General features: G+C 45.7%; 1 protein-coding gene across 1 annotated transcript in view; it reads left to right on the top strand.

Annotated features, from left to right (window-relative positions):
- The first annotated feature begins 5,550 nt into the window (after nucleotides 1–5,550).
- LOC138299751 (galanin receptor type 1-like) overlaps nucleotides 5,551–21,270 on the top strand; it is a 140,036-nt gene continuing 124,316 nt past the window's right edge. Inside the window, exon 1 of the mRNA XM_069238282.1 lies at nucleotides 5,551–6,388. Coding sequence (XP_069094383.1) covers nucleotides 5,654–6,388 — 735 coding nt within the window. The 5' untranslated portion in view covers nucleotides 5,551–5,653. The remainder of the gene's footprint in view (nucleotides 6,389–21,270) is intronic.

Consider the following 21,270-nt stretch of genomic DNA (forward strand, 5'->3'; position numbering starts at 1 on the left):
GTGACACTCAGGTGAGAGACTGTGACCTTGCACTCCCCAAGATCTGCATCACAAGGCACAATGACCCCTCCAGGACCAGTGGAAGAAGCTATCCACTCACCCTATCCATGGCAGGGTGAAGCAGACTGGGCACAAGGCCCCCTCCAGAACCAGTGGAGAAAGGCATCCACCCACCCAATCATTGGCAGGATGAAGCACACTGGGCACAAAGCCCCCTCCAGAACTAGTGGAGAAAGGCATCCACTCACCCAAAGGCAGGATGAAGCAGACTGGGCCCTAGGCCCCCTCCGGAACCAGTGGAGAAGCCATCCACCTGAGAGACTGTGGCTTTGCACTCCCCAGGACCAAGCAGTGGGCAAACCACCCACTTGAGAGACAGTGGCCTTGAACTCCACAGGACCAAGCAGGGGGCAAACCACACACTTGAGAGACTGTGGCTTTGCACTCCCAGGACCAAGCAGTGGGCAAACCACCCACTTGAGAGACTGTGGATTTGCACTCCCCAGGACCAAGCAGTGGGCAAACCACCCACTTGAGAGACTTCAGAGACTGTGGCTTTGCACTCCCCAGGACATCGCTGTGGGCTTGTAGCCCCCTCCAGGAGCAGTGGCGTTGTCCCATCTTCCGGCTGAGGTGCCCCCCCCCTCCCCATCCCCCTGAGGTGCCTGTGTGTTTACGGCCTGATGCCCCTGCAGTGTTCTCTCCGTATTGAGGCAGGAGTCAAGTGTGGGCTTGGCCCATGATTTTTGGCCCAGTGGCCCACAGACATTTATGAATGGACAATGTACGGCCTTCTGTATATATTGTATATTTGTGTTAATACTGTTTTCCAAACTCTATTGTATATCTGCCTATTTCTAAAATATCACTAATTTGACTCAATTCCTTTTGTCCTTGCGTTCTTCCAGGTGTTTACAGGGTGTATATGCAATGTTGTTGCATATTTTTGTGTGTATGCTGTTGTGGGTGGGGGTGGGGATGGGGGTGTTGCATTTTGCGTGTGTGTGTCACTCACTTCCCCCCCGTGTACTAGGTGCAGTACTCACCATTGTCATCGCCGCTGCCTTTGATGTTCCTGGTAGATGAGGAGGTAGACCAGCATCGGCAGGACCTGTAACTCGGGCTCCATGGTGTCCTGGTTCTTCGTTAAGTGTCGAGAGGTGAGTGGTTTCCCTTCCAATTCCTGTTTCCGCCGTGCTTTTGATGGCGTACCGCCCCGGAAAAGCTGGCGGATTGGCGGGTTGTGACGTGGTGGGCGGTACATTGTCTTCCGTCCGTCTGTTGGCGGTGATCACCGCGGTGTTTGTTGCTACCGCTGTGGCGGTCGTAGTGTTAAAGTGGCTGTCTCTGTGTTGGCAGTTTCCGCCGTGGTCGTGATCCCATATTTTTTACCGCCAGCCTGTTGGCGGTGTTACCGCCGCTTTAACAGCAACCACCAGGGTTGTAATGAGGGCCAAAATTCCTTGTTTGGTATAAAATACAGACCTTTGATGCCATTTTAATTATCCAGTACTGATTCCCAATTAATTGTCTTTTACTCCAGAGTATTACGTAGTACATAAACAGGATTCACATGTGCGATACTCATGGAAAAGTGTAATCTTACCATAGGCTAAACAGAGCTCCAAGACGCCAACCGATGAGTCACATATTTTCAATTACAAACCTGTCCAAAATGACGCTCGGGGACAATGCCAGTAGAGTATATGGCTGCATACGATAAACAGAATCAAGATAATACAGTAAAGAACTACAACAATAGGGTGACCTCTTTGTACTGTAAATGACCCATTGGGTTGTACAAATACATTCTCAGTGATAGACCAGATAATGGGGGCTTGAGTTTATAACAACATATCAACATTCCACCAGTTTCAGCAGTATGAATAGGTGGTGGTATAATTGCCACATATACCCATATTTCCTTGCTTAATTTACAGTACATCACACACGCTATTTTTTAGCACATATATTATGAAGCAATGACCCTATATGGGAGTCTCTAACATTTTCTAAATAAATAATTTTTACCTGCATTTCTAGAACCCACAGAAGTGCTAAAGACACTGTGCAACTACGCAAAAACGATCATATAACAAAATTGATCTGGGCGCAGTTCACATTCATACAACTGTACAAGGTAATACATGTAGCTATATATAGACGATGGATGGTGACAAATAGTAAAATACGCATTCTTTAATTCAGGAATAAGTGGAAGGATTTATAATAAAGTGCTTGTATGAGGAATCTCACACTAACAATGACCTTGCAGTCAGTCGCTTCTCCACAATGCGTGGTAAATGTACAAGAAGAAATATTCTAATGCAATATAACTTTGCAAATGTAACAAAAAAATATATTTGTTTAGAACCCCTTCCCTTAGCACATTTCATAGTATGCTGGGACCATTAGGGAGACAACACTTAATAATAATCTAAGGCAAAATAACCCACTCATCATGTATCATTCAGTACCTCGATGATATTATTATCTGGAGATAGTAGACTAGAGCAAGACTACAAGTGGACTCAAACGCCATAGTTGATATTAGGTATTTTGTTGTACATTGAACAATTAAGGAAGTGTTATTTGAAATATATGGAATAATCAAAACAGAAAGAAAGTAATGTAATGTATTTGGCTATATTACTGAAACCAATTTGTTATTTTTTAAGTATATAAAATGAATGTTTTAATTACGCCATATCCATAAAATTAATTATTTGCATGTCTTATTGTAGGCCAAAAGAAGTTCCATGGCAACGAAACGTGTTGGCTTTAAGCAACTGTATGGCTGGCTATAAGCAAATGTATGTTCTTGGGACAATGAAGGATACTTTTTAAGTAGCTGAATGGACTTATGTGTATTTGCCAGAAACAATTATAACTGTCATATTTGAACTTCAATTCAAAATACCTGTGAGGCCGATGTGTCCCTGTTATTGAACCTTGTCTAGGAAGACACTCTCTAAGGTGCCTCCAAGGGGGGAAATGTGGTGATTGATCTTTGGTTATCTGGAGAACAAGCACCTCAAATCAGACGCTTGTTTGATCATACCGTGTTAAATCAATGGCATGTGCTGTATTCAGCTAGTTTCCTGTTCACCATTTGTAAATCATTTGTAGTCAGACTGGACCTCACCAGGTGACAGAAAGGAAAGAAGGGAAGACCAAGGTGTGGCGAGGGAAGAAGATGAAGAGTAAGAAAGGCAATTGAAGGGAGGGCAGAGAGATATTGAAAGGCAGGGGATGGCCGGTAGTTTATAATGCACTATCAGACACTCCCTGGCGCTTTTTCTCGCTCCTGCAGGTGCCTGCTTTCTCACTTTGTGGCACTTTCGTCGTCTTTCTCCTCCTCCGTCTTTCCGATCTGTATGTTTTTTCCTCTTTGGCACTTTAAAACATAGGGCGGAAAAATATGTACAGGTCCCCGAAAATTAACTGCCGGTGCACCCCACCACCAACCACCAGCTGCAATTAAGCACAGAAATGGAGACTGTGGAGTAAAGAGATGGCGCTGTGAGAAGAAAGGGCGGAGAAAACGAGAGAGATGAAAAGACAAGAGCTGATGTGGCGAGTAGTTTAGATGAGTTGGGTATTATCGGCGTAAGTGACCTGCAGGAGGTTCAACTTAGAAAGGAGGACGTGGGGGGAGGTGAAAGTTCAAAACAGAAGGGACAGTAAGGAGGTGAAGGTGTAAGAGAAAAATACAGTCCGAAAATAAGTAAACAAAGAATACGGAGAGAGGGGCGACACGATGAAGCGCAAGGTCAGGAGTATAGAGAAAATAGCGAGATAAGGTAAAACGGAGACGAAGAAAGTGGGCGAGAGGTGAGGGAAAGGGGAGGGGCAGGCACCACAGAAACAACAAAAAAGGGAGACAGGACAGGTAGAGGACACAAGCCACAGCAAAGGGGAGCAGGGCCGCAGCAAAGAGGAGGAGGGAGAAAAGAGGGGGAGGGCAGAAAAGAGAGAGGAGAAAAGGAGGTGAAAAGGAGAAGCAAATGTATGGCCGAAAACGATGACACCAGAAGACACGCCAGAGTTAAAACTGGAGGACGTAAAAAAGCGCGCTCTGGGCTCTGAGAGATGCAGAGGACAGCACACAGAAGAACCGCTCGCAGGTATGTACCGCGGGGAGGAGAATGCGATTCACAATAAATACCGAGCGCAACGGGAGGGGGCGGGACCCAAACGCTGAGAGCTCAGTCAGCGCGAGCAGAAGGAGCCGACTCGTACCTGTTGGCATCCAGACAGAGAGTAGAAGGTAAGGAGTGAAAGATGGGGTGGGTTGCATAGAGGAAAAGGGACACAGGACGGGTAAAGGATTATAAAAGCAAAAGGGAGAAAGAGAAAGAAAGCGCAGAGACAGCGGGGAAATGAATGTACACCAGATGAGAGAGAAATGTGGAAGTAATTCGAAAAAAAGTAGCAACAACTAATGAAAAAATATGTCGTGGGAGAAACGACGAACAAAAGACAAAGGTGAAAACAGGAGCCTAGAACAAACTAGGAAGTGAGAGGGCTAAATTAAAGTTAAAAAAAGACGAGAAGGGAGGTGGGGGAATATAAGGAAAAATAAGCCACGCAGTGCAGGAAGGACCTGCTAAAAAAGAAAGGAATAAACGAACGAAGGAAGCAAGATAAGAATAAGTAATGTACACGAAAACTGGAGAGCAGAGGAAAGAAAAAAGAGGAGAAGGAAGAATAAGAAAGAAAAAAGATACTGTACTCAAAACAAGAATAGGAAAGACTAGGGGAGCAGAATAAAAATAAATGCATTAAAAGGTGCATAGAAAATGTAGAAAGAAGAAGGAGCACAACGGACAATACCTGAGAAATAAAAAAGAAGAAGATAAGTGAAAGGGGAGAAATAGGAAATACAACTGAAAAAAATATAAAAGGCAGCGGGGAGAAGCAGGAATGTAAAGGAAAGGAGAAAAACAGAGGGAAAATAAATGACGGGAACATACACAGAAAAAAGAAAGGGTAGCAGGAAAAGGTCGTAGAAATGAGGACAGAAAAAAAGAAGAATTGAAAAAAAGAAGCAGACAAGAAAGGCACTGGTTAATAAAGTAAGTGGAAAAGTTAGAAAGGAGTTGAAAAGATTAAAAAAAGCAGTGAAAAGAGAAGGTCGTGAAGGGGAGAAAGAGCAAACAGAGGAGGGTGTGTGGAAAGAGGGAGAGAAAAGAAGGAAAGAAAAAGAAGGAGAGGGAAAAGGGAGAGGGGGAAGAGAGCAATAAAAAAAAGAAACTGGAAAAGAGGAAAAGGGGAAGCAGTTCAAAGGCAGAGATGACAAAACACACAATGGCGATGAGGGCAGAAATGCAAAGGGAACAAAATGTTTACTAAGGAAGACGCATCAGGGAAGGTTGACAGCCGTAACCGAGGGATACAGGACAAATACATCGATAAACGTCAGGGTGGGAAACCGCTACCAGAAAACAGTGAAATAAAATGTGCCAATACAGTTGCAATTAATTGATTTGCCCAGATCTTGTAGTTTCATGAGGTGTAAATTAGTATCTTGCTCTTCTTCCACAGGAGCGTCGAGAGAAGGATTAACTAGGACAGAAGACTTTGTTGATGCCAGGAGACGTCTCTGAAACTAATACTACCCATAAGACATGAATCAAGAAGACGTGGGGGGATGTTGAACCCAACCGGCTCGACTTCGGCTAAGAAGTTACCCTGCTGCGCTGTGAGGTCCTACAGCACCATGGAGCAGTGTCCACAGGCCAATGGCAGCCACTGGTGCAATCTCAGTGGCGAGGCACCACACAACCACGCCCCAGATGGTACGGGCATTCAGACCCACATTGTGCCCATCATTTTTGGCTTGGTTTTTTTTATTGGCGTAATTGGCAACTCTCTGGTGATCACAGTGCTGGCCCGCAGCAAGAAGGGAAAATCAAGCGTCACAAACACGCTGATTCTAAATCTGAGTATAGCTGACCTGGCCTTTCTGCTCCTCTGTGTGCCCTTTCAGGCTACCATCTATTCATTGCCCCAGTGGGTCTTTGGCGAGCTGCTCTGCAAGTTTGTGCACTACTTCTTCACTGTCACCATGTTAGTGAGTATCTTCACTCTGGTGGCCATGTCCATTGACCGCTACATTGCTGTGGTGCATGCCCGCCGCTCCTTGTGCGTGCGTAGCCGGAGGAATGCCTCATGGGGCATGGGCATGGCTTGGGCCTTATCGCTGTTTATTGCCGCCCCTGTGGCCCAACACCAAACCTACGTTACTGACTACTATGAGGCGCCCAACAGCACCTTCTGCTGGGAGCTGTGGGAGGATCGGACCAGAAAGAAGACCTACACAGCGGCCATCTTGATTGTGGGCTACCTGCTCCCCTTGCTACTCATCACCTGCTGCTACATGAAGGTAAGGAGCTCTAAGAGATGGAGGGGACTGTGTATGGGATTAACCCTGCTAGCAAATTGTACTCTCTGGCCTCTAAAGTATTTGAATGAGGGATTTGGGGTTGTTTATACAAGATTCCTTGAGCACAGTGCTACTATGGGAAAGAAATATTGGCAAAAGTCTCAGCTGGACAGTGCAGGACAGTGCTCGCTTGTGAAATCTGGAAATTAGAGTGAGGTATTTACTGTGTTGTACAGACGAGTACCCTGCTACAGAGCTTCCCTGTGTAAATTAGGTATCAGAAAAAGTATGTAAGAGGCACTCCAAAGGAAATTGCAAGAGGGATCGTGGGTAGCCTCCACTGATGGTACAGTGCTCTCCTGTGAATACGAGGGCCTGAATGGGTGTGCACAAATGGAGTGTGGGAAGTACATTCAAACCTCTGGTAAGCAGTGCTTTGCTGGGAAGACTAAATCCTGAAATGTCTATGAGTAGTATATACAACCTCTATTGATACACTCTTCCTGGGAAGGCTAAATCTGGAAAGGGATTATGGGTAGTATATACACATCTCTGTTGATACATTGCTCCCGAGGAATGCTAAATCCTGAAAGAGATTATGGGTAGTATATATAAGCCTCTGCTGATACAGTGCTCTCCTGGCAATGCTAAAACCTGAAAAGGATTATGGGTTATATATATGAGCTTCCGCTACTAGAGAACGCCAGATAATGCTAAATCCTGAGAGGGATTATGGGTAATATATATAAGCCTCTCCTGGGAATGCAAAATCTTGAAAAAGATTATTGGTAATGTATACATGACTCTGCTGGTATAGTACTCCCTGGGTATGCTAAATCCTGAAAATGATTATGGGAAGTACATGGAAGCCTCTGCAGATACAGCACCTCCTTGGAAATTCTCAGTCCTGAAATGGAGCATGGGTAATATATCCAAACCTCAGCTGGTATACAGTGCATCACTGGAAAAACTATGAGCCTGATTTAGATCTTAGTGGATAGAATACTCTGCCACAAATGTGATGGATATCCTGTACGCCGTATTATGGTCTCCATAGGATATAATTGGATCACAATGGGGTGGACGGTATATCTGTCACGTTTGTTATGTAGTATTCCCCTCTGCAAAGATCTATATTAGGCCCTAATTCCTGAAATGGATTCTGGGTAGTATATAGAAGCTTCTGCTGGGATAATTCGAACCTATGTATGCTACACCCTGAAAAGGTTACTGTGTAGTATGTGCAAGTCTCTGCTGATGCAGTACTCCTCTGGGAATGCTAAATACTGAACGCATTAGTGGAGAGAAATTCTAGGCCTGATTTAGAACTTGAGGGCGAGTTACTTCGTCACAACGGTGAAGGATATCCTGTCCGCCTAACTCTAAATCCTGTGCCTGTCCAATGGGATTTAGATTTCGGCAGATAGGATATCTGTCAATGTTTTCATGGACTAACCCGTCCTCCGAGTTAGAAATAGAGTTCTTCTCTGGGGATAAAAAGTTTCTGTTCTTGTACATTGGTGTATTCTGAGAGCTTGTACTGCACTCATTAATATCTATGTTATACACTCATAGGCCCTCATTATGACTTTGGCGGTCTATTCTGTAGACCGCTGAAGTCACCGCTGCCATATGACTGCCATATTATGGCTGATAACTGCTCTCCACCACTATTTGGCGGGGCAGCCGTCATCAGCCATACTGGCGGTCGGCGGTCTAATGGAGCTTGCTCCACCACATCACCACAACACTGCCTGCCATATTACAACATTGTAAAGAGCGTAGCGGTGTTGTGTTGGCGGTAAGCTGGTGGTGGAGCAAGTGCCATGGACCCCGTTCCCTCCCGGACGACCACCGCGACAACCAGGTAAGATGATCATCCGATGGCGGGGTGTTGAGTGTTGTGTGCATGAATGAGGGGTGTGTGTGTGTGAATGGAGGGGGTCGGGGTTGTGTGTGTTTGTGTGCGTATGCGCAGATGTCTGTGTGCTTGTGTGAATGCCTGTATGTGGGGTGTCGTGGCCGTGTGTACATTTGTGTGTGAATGAGTGAGCGTAGACGTGTGCATGTATGTATGTAAGTGTCGTGTGTGCGTGAGTAGATCACGGGGTTGGGGGATCAGTACGGGGACCTGGGGGGGCAGTATAGGGACCACCTGGGGGGAGGGGTGGGCGTCGCTGCTTGGGGTGTGGGGGGCTTCTGATGGGGTCAGGGTTGGGGGCTCCTACATGGAGGGGGGTTTGGGGAGTCCTGATGTGGCGACAGGAATTAGTGTTCCTGTTGCCAGTATACTTACCGCCAGGGATTTTGTGGCGGGGCTGCAGCCACGGAATCCCCGGCAGTAAGGATACTCATTATACCTCGGGCGGTGTTAGGTGGACCACCGGGTCAATAATGGTTAACCTTTGGCCAGGCGGTCCCACCCCCCTGGCGGGACAGACGGTGAACTGGCTGCGACGCAGCCAGTTCTCTGCCAGAGTCATTATTTGTCAGTCCTGCACCGCCATGTTGTCAGCCGTCTGACCGCAACCACAGGGGTGGCATGGCGGGGCAGGGTAGGACCATCAAAGTCATAATGACCACCATAGTTTCTACATGGACATGGCTATGAATTTGAAATGAAAATGGAAGTGCACCTTTTGGGGCATTTAGAAACTTGTGCACTGATGACATGATCCAGTCTGTGTAGGTGTGTAAAAAATGGCTGAGTGAGTTAAAGATACATACTAAGGTATTGATTAAGTTAAATTAGTACTCTTTCAGAGCTACTTATCAGTGCTAGTATTTGTAATGTATGTAATCTGAGTGGATATCTGTGTGTATGCATTTGTATGTGAGTGGCTGTGTGAGTTGCTGTACAGTTAGTGCCTGCTTATGTCAGTAGCTATTTTACTGAGTGAGTGGGTTACTGTGTAACTGTATGGGTAAACAAGTGGATGTGTAAGTAGTTCTATGAGTTCAAGAGTGAGTGAGTGGCTTTCTCAGCAGTTGTAGTGGTAAGTGAGTGACTGAATGTTTCTATGGCTGGATGAGTGGCTGTGTGAGTGGCTCTTTGAGTGAGGTAGAGGCTGTGTCAGTATTTTATGGGTGAGTTGGTGGGTATGTCAGTGACAGTATGCATGAGTGTGTCAGTGAACATATGGGTGTGTATTTGTATCAGTGACTGCATAGGAGAGTGAGTATATGGTTTAGTATGTATATGAATAGGTAAGTGGGTGCATGAATAATTGTGTGGGTAAGTGAGTGGTTGTGTTATTTATTGTATCAGTGAGTGAGTGGGTGTAAAAGTATTTCTATAAGTGAGTGACATTGTCTGGGTGGCTGTATGTCTGTGTGACTAGGGTGGTCATTATGAACACGGCGGAAACAACCGGCGTGTTCATGCTGGCGGTCAAAACACTGACCGCCAGCGACCCCGGAACCCCGCCGGCCAGATAATGAACTTTTCTGTGAGCCGGCGGGCGGAAACCTTGTTTCTGCCCGCCGGCTCACAGAAAGGCTCGGCTGGGAGGAGCCGCCATCAATGCCTCTGTGCGGCAGGTGCAGTTGCACCTGTCGCACACATCACTGCCCAAAAATCGGGCAGTGACCTGCGCGACGGGGCTCTGCACCGGGGCCCCTGCACTGCCCCTGCAAAGTGCATGGCCAGTGCAGGGGCCTCCAGGTGTGCCCCGGGGCACCCCCTCCGCCAGCCTTTTCCTGGCGGGATATCCCGCCAGCAAAAGGCTGGCGGGAAATGAAACATTATCCGCAGGGTAGCACAGCTACCCTGGCGGATGGTGTTTCAACCCGTCGCCAGGCTGCCTGTTGGCAGGAGCCTGGCGGTGGGTGATGGCTGCCGCTGGCGGCCGTCACCATGTCCATTATATGGCGGTTTGGCCCGCCCTGCCGGCTGGCAGGTCTGTGAGTCAGTCTGTGAGTAATTGCATGGAAAAGTTGGTGATATGTGTAACTGGTTACATGCGTAACAGAGTGGATGTGTGACTCCATTTTACAATGAGTGAGTGTTTTTGTGTGTAGTTGTATGGGTGTGTGAATGGGTATGTGAGTAGTTTTGTGAGGGTGTAAGTGGGTGTATGAAAGGCTGTATGGGTGTGTGAGGGGGTTGTGAGAGTATCTAGGTGGATGATGTCATCAGTAATGTCATCAGTTATGTCATTTGAGATGTCATGAGTGATGTCACTTACCATGTCATGAGTGATGTAACACATGAGGTCATAAGCTGTGCATTGTAGAAGCGTAAGTTATAGTTAGGGCTGGTAACTATAACTGCTGAATTTCTATGGTTTAGTGTGAGCAAGTTCAGTACCTAACTATAACTTCCCTGTAACCTTTGGTTTTTCCAGTGATTTTTAAGTTTACAAAAAATTATATTTCCTAACTATAACATCCCTCTAACCTTTGATTTTTTCAGTGAATATGTATATATACACATTAGTTCTTCTAATTCTTGCTAATCCTACTCTCCTGATAGTAGAAGGAACAGGCAGGCAGCATGCATGCCAGCCACAGGGCTGAGAGCCTGGAGAAAATGTTGAGAAGGACGGACAGGCAGCAGGAATGCAGACCATGGGGCTGAGAGGACAGAGAAAGCGGTGAGAAGGAGGGACAAGCAACAGCAGGCATGCAGACCACGGTGCTGAGAGAGAGGAGAAGCGCGTAATTACTATGAAAGTAAAAATAGCACTAATTTTACTGTATTCTGACCTGATTTAACTAAAGCATGATCTGAAGCACAAGATTGCCTTCTGCTCAAAAATTAGTATTTGAGGCAATTTAGAAGCGCGTGGGTCCATCATTTTTACAGCTTTATAACGATATTAAGGGACTGATCCATGCTCTCATCTGTACAAAATATAACTTTTGAGTTTATGTAAATGTCAATGATAATGCCAGCCTCAGGCATGCGGTGACCCCATGGGCCCGAAGGGAGGGCTTCAGGACCCCCCTTTATATTTATAATTAATAAGCCGCAGGGAGGTGGTGGTCCAGGGGTGCGCGTGGTCCTGGCGTATTTTTAGCATATAGCCTCGTGGAGGTTGTGGTTCCCGGGTCTTCTCAAAGACTTAAAAAAAAAATGCTTTTTAGCACTGGGGGACTCTCTGGGCGACCCTTGCACCAAGGATAGGGGGGTAGGGTAATAGTCCCCTGCCCCTGCTCCTTTTTTTTTTTTTTTTTTAAGACTTTGCTGAAGCCGAGTCTCAAAATGGCTGCCAACACTTCCTAGTTGAAGTGTTCGCAGCCAATCAGATCTCTGCACGAGATCGGGAGGATTTGGAAAGCCTTCACACTTCTAGATATACAAATTAGTTTTTCCTTTAATTTCTCTTAAACTATTAAACAGATATACCCCAAATAACAAGAATTGTAATCTGGGTCCTGAAAGCTACCTTTCTGCCAAATTTGGTGTAATTCCATTCAGTGGTTCGGACTGTAGTCGTGCACAAAACTCCCATGGGAATTGACTTAGGAAATACACTTTTTTTAACTCCCCCCCTTTTCTCAACCCCCATTTGATGGATCACCCCAAAACTTCCCATGGACAACAAGATTCTTGGGCACACTCTTTTAGGAAGAATTTGTGAAGATTCGTCAAACAGTGCCAAAGATATATGCAAGTCAAAAACACTTTTTTTAATGAAAGCTAGGTCCTAATATATTTATATATATAACCAGAATATAAATCACTCACCTGATGTATCTCAGAGAGGATTTAACTCCTTAAATATAGTTATCTAACATCTGCGATGTACCTAGTGACAAACTGTGCACCTGCATTCCCTAACATAGAAAACCGCAATATCCCTAACTATACCTATTGCAGTTGTGGCTAGCTAATGGCATCATACAATACAAGGAGCGGTTTTACAACATCAGAAGCCCTACTGTAATGTACTGCGGGCAACTCTCAGCTCTCCTATGTCAAGTGTGAGAAGTACTGTCGGTCATAGCAGTTTACCCAACATTGCATCTGAGTGTTGGCATCTTTCGTCCCAATTTTATAGTGAACATTAGCATTCTTTTACTTTACTTTTTCATGGTGCCTGGAGGAAACAAAGAAGGCCCATGTAGAGTTGTACAAACTGGGTAATTGAGAAACCCAGAGAGTCTAGGATGTGCTACAGAGTTTCCCACCATGAATAAAAAAATATTCTAGTTTATGATTTTATACATGTTCTGCCAGCGCAGTGGAGGCAGGGAGTACATACTAGTCAAATCTCTGTCTCATTCTTGTAAAAATATTTAAAACAATCTTACATGTTCTTTTGAATCAGGATAACAGTGAAGCAGAGTTGTCTTTCTGATATCAACACAGGTACATGGCCACAGTGAAGGCTACTGCAAATCTCAAAGGGGGGAGAGGGAAAATAATAATAAACAAGCATTTGCAATGCAACGGGTCTCACGTTTGCTCGAGTTAGAGCTATTCGCGTATTAAACCGGTAACTGGACTTTTCCTGCCACATAAACTGAAAAGTAAAACAGTTTCACATAAGCGAGCCAACGGCCACCATTAAGCATGATGGAGATACACAAAAGGAAACAGAAGTTCGCTCACAGCGAAACGTATTGCCAAAAGTGCAATTATCCATGTAACTGGCAAAAGTGCAATTAGCCATGTAACAGGGTCGATGTCATGCAAAGCGCACGACTAGTGCCCAGCAAGATTGCACTGCCTGCGAAATAAAGAGAAAAAGTAGTCCAGAAACCATACAGAAAACATGGAGCCTCGTATGTTTTCAGTAGTTGGCCGGTGGGCTGGAGGAGGGCTAAACACCGGAAAAGGCATGACGTATGCATGCCTTTCACTAATGAAATGAAGCAAATTGTAAAAGGCGAGCCTGCGAACCAACCAAACTGATGGGCTTGACATGGGCTTGATTAAAAGCCCATAGAGAGATTACACCACGGACAGAGTGCTTTGCGCCCGACTCTAAAAACCTGTCCTGCCACCTACCTTGCCCCTCTTCTCTCCTGATGGTGTCCCACCAGTGTCTGGGACACTAGCACAGGCTCTCCAAGTAATCCTGGTGCATGAGAGCAGCGACAGGATTGGTCTGAGCGGCTTGGTCTATCGCTCACACAGTGCATTTGAGTCAGTGCTGTTTCTCCAACCCAGTTGTGCAACACAGCCAGGTTGGAGAAACCTAAGTGCGCATGTCAGTTTGGCCGGCCTAAGACAGCTGGCCAAACTGACATGCACACTTAAGTGCACTCCACTCCTTCTCCTCCCTCCCCTGGCCCAGCCCCACCCCTCCAGGCACATGCTGGCTCTGCCAGCAGCTGAAAAATAAAATAAAAATAAAATATTGTTTTATTTTTCAGATGCTGGCTCTTAGCTAGTGGAGTGATGCTCCTTCGCTATTGCAGAGGAGCTACCCGTGCTAGAGCACTTCTAGATGCCGAGCCAGAGAGACGGAAGCTTGGTAGGGAGGTACTGCATCAAACCCTTTTAAAACGGTATTCACAAGGAGAAAGAAGTTGCTAGAGTGAGGGTGGGACTGCAAAAAGCACTGTGCAGAACCACAGGAAGGGAATCAGAAGAAGGACAGTGCAGCTGCAGCAAAGCCAAGAAGGGTTAGGTGACATGTGGGAGTGGGAGAATAACTAAGCAGCAGAATAGACCAAGGACAACTTAGGAAAAGTTAAACTGGAAGAAACACTGGACCAGACTATGGATGCAGAAGGAGGGCAGACAGTGGAAGAAGTGGGCGGTTCGGTGTCATGAAGTGACAAGAACCACCTTTTAGTACTAGAATAAGGGGCTTGGATTTAGGATGGGCCAAAGGGTAGGTGACCTGAGGAAGAAGTGGAGGACCAGGAGATACAGAGGACTGCAGGCTGAAGGAAGCCATTGAAGGGTGCAGCATGTAGTAAAGGACCTACGATGCTAGGGGTGCAGGGCCAGAAGAGAGAGTGAGGTATATCCGAAGCAAGTGGCTCTAGGAAGTTCAAAGCAGGGCCATAACAAATTGTACCACCCCGGAGTCAGAGGAAGAGAATGGAGGGGGAAACACAGTAAAGAGGGGACTGGTGGAAGGGAGAGGAGATTAGAGAAAAGACAATGGAGGACTGCAACAGTGAGAGTGGAGGAGGGAGGCAGAGGAAGAGGCATCAACCATCAGTGATATTAGCCCATTAGAGGGAAAGGTAGTAAGGGAGCACTAGAAGGACTGGAGGAGAAGTACTAGATGGATGGAAGTGCAAGGGAAGAAGGAAATAAGGAAGGTGCAGGCACTGGCTGGCATAGCAAATGAATAACATATTTTCTGTTCTGATGGAGAATGAGAGACATTGTGCATATCCATAGACATCTGAAAAACCTCTGAACACCGCTCATTGCCTATCCTACTGCTACAGAGACATATATGGTACATTTACCATGAAAGAAGTTCACATATGAATATGGGCAATCTTAAATTATATAAAACCTCACATTTCAAGATATACAGAGATTTTACCTTTATCACCACACTTAAAATACATGCCTGGAATGTCAGCCAGACACGTATGGACCCATATGCTCCTAACACAAAATTCTCCAATGGAACAGGTGTAACTTTTTCCAGCTCTGCCTAACATGATGGCAGATCTGAAGTACAGAGAACACTTATTTCTAGACTTGTACAGGCAAAGTCATGTTGTTATGGTTATGGAGAGGCTGCTACATATGGTAGATGTTAGAAATGGGGTCTTTGGTTGGCAGTCAGGTTACCCCCTGTCCAGGCAAGGACCCTCACACTAGTCAGGGGAAAGGAGAGTCACCCTCAGTTAACCCCTGCTCACCCCCTTGGGTAGCTTGGGACGAGCAGGCAGGCTTAACTTCAGAAGCAAGGTATAAAGTATTTGTACCAACACACACAGTAACTCAGTGAAAACACTAAAAAAGGACACAACACAGGTTTAGAAAAAATAGATGTTAATTATCTAAACAAAACAAGACAAAAATCCAATATCCACAAGTCAATTTATGAATTTAAAAAGCAAAAGAGTCTTAAATCCTTTAGAAAACAGTGAGAACGTTGTTAGCGTACAGAAGTACCTGGGTAGCATCAAAATAAAGCAGCACTGGTGAGCATGCGTCAAAAAAGGGCAGCATTGCGTCAATTTCTCACTCGCAAGCAAGAGCATGCGTAGTTCCTCCTCCAGTCAGGTCGGCGTGAATATTTTTTTCTCTCTTGCAAGAGAGCGATGCGTTGTACCGGAAGGGCACCTTGGGTCCAGGCAGGCTTTGCATTGATTTTCTTCGCCCAGCGATGTTGCGGCGAAATCCGGTCGCACGGTGTCAAGAAACCGTGATGTGTGGGGGCTTGCGTCATTAACAGCATCCACTGTGGGTGTTGCGTGTCATTTCTCCGGCCACGTTGCATCGATCTCCCAGCTTCGATTTCAGCTGCGAGGCCGGCGGCGTATGGTTATTCAGCCGTGGGGTGGTGCGTTGAATGTTTCCGCGCATGGCGGTCTTTGCGTGGATTTCAGTCCTTTTCCACCAGCTGCATCACTCAACGGTCCAGAGACAGTTTAGGGCACAACTTGGCAGGCATGACTCTCAGCAGGAAGCCAAGTGCTGGCAGAGAGAAGTCTTTGTTGTCCCTGAGACTCAACAACAGGAAGCAAGCTCAATTCAAGCACTTGGAAATTCTTCACCAGTGGGAAGTCACACAAAAGTCAGTATTTGTCCTCCCTCTGGCAGAAGCAGCTACTGCAGGCCAACCCAGCAAAGCACAATCACAGGCAAAGGGGCTCTGCCCATCCTCCAGCTCCTCCAGCTCTTCTCCTTGGCAGAGGTTCCTCTTGGTTCCAGAAGTAATCTGATTTTCAGGAGTTTTGGGTGCTCTTATACCCTTTCTGCCTTTGAAGTAGGCCTACTTCAAAGAGAAGTCTCTTTGTTTTTAAGATCCTGCCTTGCCCAGGCCAGGCCCCAGTCACACACCAGGGAGCTGGAGACTGCATTGTGTGAGGGCAGGCACAGCCCTTTCAGGTGTAAGTGACCACTCCTCCCCTCCCCTCAGCCCAGATAGCCCATCAGGATATGCAGCCTAAACCCCAGCTCCCTTTGTGTCACTGTCTAGAGGAGAGGTGCAAACAGCCCAACTGTCAAACTGACCAAGACAGGGAATCCACAACCAAACAGAGTCACAGAATGGTTTAAGCAAGAAAATACCTACTGTCTAAAAGTGGCATTTTCAAACACACAATCTGGCTTTAATCATATGTAAAGGCAGCCCCCATGTTAACCTATGAGAGAGATAGGCCTTGCAACAGTGAAAAACGAATTTGGCAGTATTTCACTGTCAGGACATGTAAAACACATAAGTACATGTCCCACCTTTAACATACTCTGCACCCTGCCCAGGGGGCTACCTAGGGCCTACCTTAGGGGTGCCTTACATGTATAAAAAGGGAAGGTTTACCCACTTGCCAAGTCGAATTGACAGTTGAAAACCGCACACACAGACACTGCAGTGGCAGGTCTGAGCCATGATTACAGGGCTACTTCTGTGGGTGGCACAACCAGTGCTGCAGGCCCACTAGTAGCATTTAATTTACAGGCCCTGGGCACCTCTAGTGCACTGTACTAGGGACTTCCTAGTAAATCAAATATGCCAATCATGGAAAGTCAATTACACATATATTTTACATAGGAGCACTTGCACTTTAGCACTGGATAGCAGTGGTAAAGTGCCCAGAGTAACAAAAACAGCAAAAACAGAGTCCGGCACACATCCACAACCTGGGAAACAGAAGCAAAAAGATAGTGGAGACCACACCAAGGATGGCACGTCTAACAGTAAAAAATGATGGACATGAAATCTGAGCAATAATACGGGTGTAACAATGTCAATGCAAAGGACCTTGCACAGGAATGGAAAAATACTTTCAGAGAGTGACAGAGAAATAGCCAAGTGAACGTGTAACTTTATAAGAGTAATTAAGAGATACCTTTATCATGGCTCAAGCAGTTATATGCAAATCAAGAAGTGGTCCAAAGTGAACTACCTAGAGCACAGGTGTGAACGAAATCAGTCAGGAAAGCTCATAGAAGTCTAACACATATTTAATTTAATGCAAAAATGCCTGGGAAGCATAAAAACATTTCTAAGTGCAATTTGTAATATCAACGGACCAGTACTCATTTGTCTGAGCAGTTGTAGCACATAAAGCTAAATTCTCTATGTTTTCCTGCTACTTTTATAAAACTTCATCAATTCAATTAGTGGAGGACAGAACTCATGATCAAATCGAAACTCCAGATAGACACTAATGACAGGTGTATGGCACTTCTCCTGGGAAGAATGTGAGAAGGCCTTGAAAAAAAGAGGCTATAGCTACTATAAAAGGCTGACTTCACTAAACAGGAGGTTCACGCCTGGCTGTGCCAACCTCAGAATGAGGATGTGCTTACTGGAACAGTCAAGTGATACTCTCCCCGTTGGACACTGATACTCTCCCTGTTGGACAACCCCCCCAACAAAAAAACCAACTTCTTGGCCAATATGATCTCGGTTGCAACCTGGATGAGATCCAACTGCCTCAAACTCAACACAGACAAAACTGAAGTCGTGGTTTTTGGAAGTAAAACCTCTGACAGGACTTTACCTAGTGGCTATCAGACCTCAGCCCACACCTATCCCACCACTCATGGCAGAAATTCAAGAAGGATACAGGACAATAAGCTCGACATGGTGTGCTGCTTTACTCTTCAGAATATCAAAACTATGCACTTCAGGATATTTTAAGGCACAATGTAAAGCAATCACTCTCAAACACCTTCGTAAGTAGAATAATCAAGTTTATTTAAGGGGCAAGTTCTCAGCTAGCAAAACTAAACCACACTAATATATATATATATATACATCAGGAGAATAACATGAGAATAATGATAAAGATATAAGCACTCTGTGAATAATTGCAAGAGTAAGTGCATATAATACAAGCACACACAATATACCTCAATGCTCAATAGCATGAAAATGACTGCAAGAATAAGTGCATATTACGCGCGCACACACAATATACTTCAATGCTCAATAGCATGAAAATGACTGCAAGAATAAGTACATATTACGCGCGCACACACAATACACTTAATAAATTGAAAAGCTTCACCGAAAAGAGCGTCTGCATCCCTCCGCCGTACACAAAGCTGGGGAACCCAAATCAGCTAGCACAGGGAGCCTCTGTTCGGGACAATCAGTCCTCCTGGCGTTGCGTCCAACCCAGAAGAGAGTTCCTAAACCAGCCCATCCAGGCCCCCAACTTTTATAGTATTTACTAACGCCCAGGAGTCTTTTCTAGAAAAAGACCCCCTCCTTTACAAATTGTGCAATCGGCGGTACCTTGTTCACCCTTCGAGACGTCTCCTCAGAACGGGCCAAGTTCCCAGGAGAGGACTCCAAGGTGAAGCTTGCATTCCTCCTTGTGTACAGGCAGCTTGCATTCCTCCTTGTGTACAGGCGCATCCCCCTGTTGTTCTAACTGATAGCTTGTGGAATGTAAATAGCGCCCTTCGTACCAGGCAGATGGAGCGAAGTTGAGCAGAAAAACACCCCACCCTTCAGCTTGCCGAAGCTTGTGGAAAAACACAGAACAGTGCCTTACGCACCGAACCAGACTCGACAAAATGGAGTCGTGAACCAAAATGGAAGCGAAGGCCAATGAAAGCAGAGGCCAATGGTCCACACTCTGCACCACTGTTTACCTTGCACGTAGTGCTGCCGCATGCACGTAGTGTATGTAGCAATACATTTCCACCCTTGGACCATTTGGCCAACTTACAACTAAGTATATCCTATAAGCTGAAATGGCAATGCTCTTGGGCGACACTGAGATAGAAGGTTAGGCACACACTGAATACAACAACATAATGAAATTAAAATAACGGTTATGATAATGATTACACCAAAGATATAACGCAGTTGGCCTAAATTAGGCAGCCATCCAAAAGCCCAATCCCACCACCCCTTGTCAACATCCTGCTGCACCCCCTTCACCAACTTATGCAGGGCCTCTATGTGGGAGTTGATTGATATGGAGTGGTCGGATAAATTGAAGCAACATAATCCTTCAAAATCACTGCAGCCATGGTTGTGTTTAAGCAGTAAATAATCAATAGCAGCGCGATTCTGCAAAGCAGCTCTTCTAATTCCCTGTACATCTAATAACAGCTCAGCTAAGGCAGCTGATGTATAGTTAATATTCTTGACTACTAAACATGCAAGTTTATTAATAACTCTGGTATTATATACTGCAAGTCCTGGCACCCCTACGATAGAACCAGCTAAACTAACATATTCTGTTTTGGACAGCAATGAAATTTCAGAATCACAGTCCGTAGGTAATTGAATAGTGTCTCTGGTATAGCGAGGGTGTAGAGCAGTATCCATAGGAAACATGAGAAAGCCTAAGCGTGACCAGGCACAAGGCCCTCCAGTTAGATTGGCTGGAATATAAGTAAAAGAAAGATTACCACAAGAAAAGAGCCAACCTTTAGGCAACTTAACATTTTGAATGTGGCTGGCAGCAGGCACCACATGTTGGCAAAACATCGAATTATTTACATTCAAACAGGTTAGGTCATTCCGTGAGTGGCACAACGTCCGTTGTGCAGCAGTTAAGTTTTTGTCTCTTTTCTCCAATTTGAGCTGAGCACATTTACCTATTTTCATAGGATCACAGGTCAATGAATAGCACACATCCCCATTTGAGATGTTAAACGTGAGTATAGATGTCATGTTCCTCCACAACCGCCTGCCCACCTCTGGGCAATGACGGCAGTACTCATAGAGTGACAGATGGGAGCGAACGTCACTCACATCCACCATTCCATCCTGATTTGTATTGTTAAAGATGTGTAATAATACAGCAGCAGGAGTGGGCACTGCCACTAGACAAGTGGTAATCAAATCTTGAACGCTTTGCATGTTACTCATACAGAAGTGAGATATATTCAGCACTTCCTGCGCTAGATGAATCCAAACATTGTTCGGTTGATGCAGCAGCATTGGCATCTGCGGCTGACGGTTGAATTTTTGGGCTATGAGCCCCTCCCGCTCCCCGGTGGAGTCTCCCGAACGGGCTCCATACACTACACTCATGGCACAGGCACTCCACAGGATGATCTGAAAAGAACAAAGGACAAAACACGTATTATCATTCTCGCAGATAGCATTTGTCAGCGGGAACATGTTCCCATTTGTCTTGACCAGGTCGCATAACTACCAGGACATTGTCTGGTCCAGTGGCGATGACATCAGTGGGTTGAGGAGGGTTATTTGGGGATTCAATCCACACTTTGGCCCCTGGGTTCTTGTCAGTAGATCCAAACCCTCCTTTGCCTCTCACAGTGAGAAGAGCTGGGGCGCTCCCCTTCTTAACAACACCTCCATAAACCGGCATGATGACAATTTGGGCAACGCGATCACCAGGTTGCACCACTAGGTCTGTGTCACCACTGTTCAAAAGAATGACTTTCAACTCGCCTTGGTAGTCTGCATCTATCACGCCTCCTAAAACTTGGATGCCCCTCAGGGCAAGCCCAGATCGAGGGGCGAACAAACCGTAATGCTCAGGGGGAATCTGAATTCCCACCCCAGTTTCAATCAGAGTGATGTCTCTAGGTTTCAATCGATGCATGTGTAAAGCATGTAAGTCAAGTCCTGCAGATTCTGGTGTAGCTTGATATGGGGCCAAAGCTCCTGGAGCTGTTTCCCAATACACAATGGTATTGCTCGTTGTAAACGGATTAATCTGTAAAGCAGGTGTCAGCATTCTCATGAGAGGTGTCTCGGCATTTGTTAGGGGTCGGTTGTTCAAAATTTGCAAAGCATCATACAAATTATCCCTCCACCCCTTCAGTGTCCCATCATTCAGTTTACGCA

The sequence above is a fragment of the Pleurodeles waltl genome, chromosome 6, assembly GCF_031143425.1.
Source record: "Pleurodeles waltl isolate 20211129_DDA chromosome 6, aPleWal1.hap1.20221129, whole genome shotgun sequence".
NCBI lineage: Eukaryota > Metazoa > Chordata > Amphibia > Caudata > Salamandridae > Pleurodeles > Pleurodeles waltl.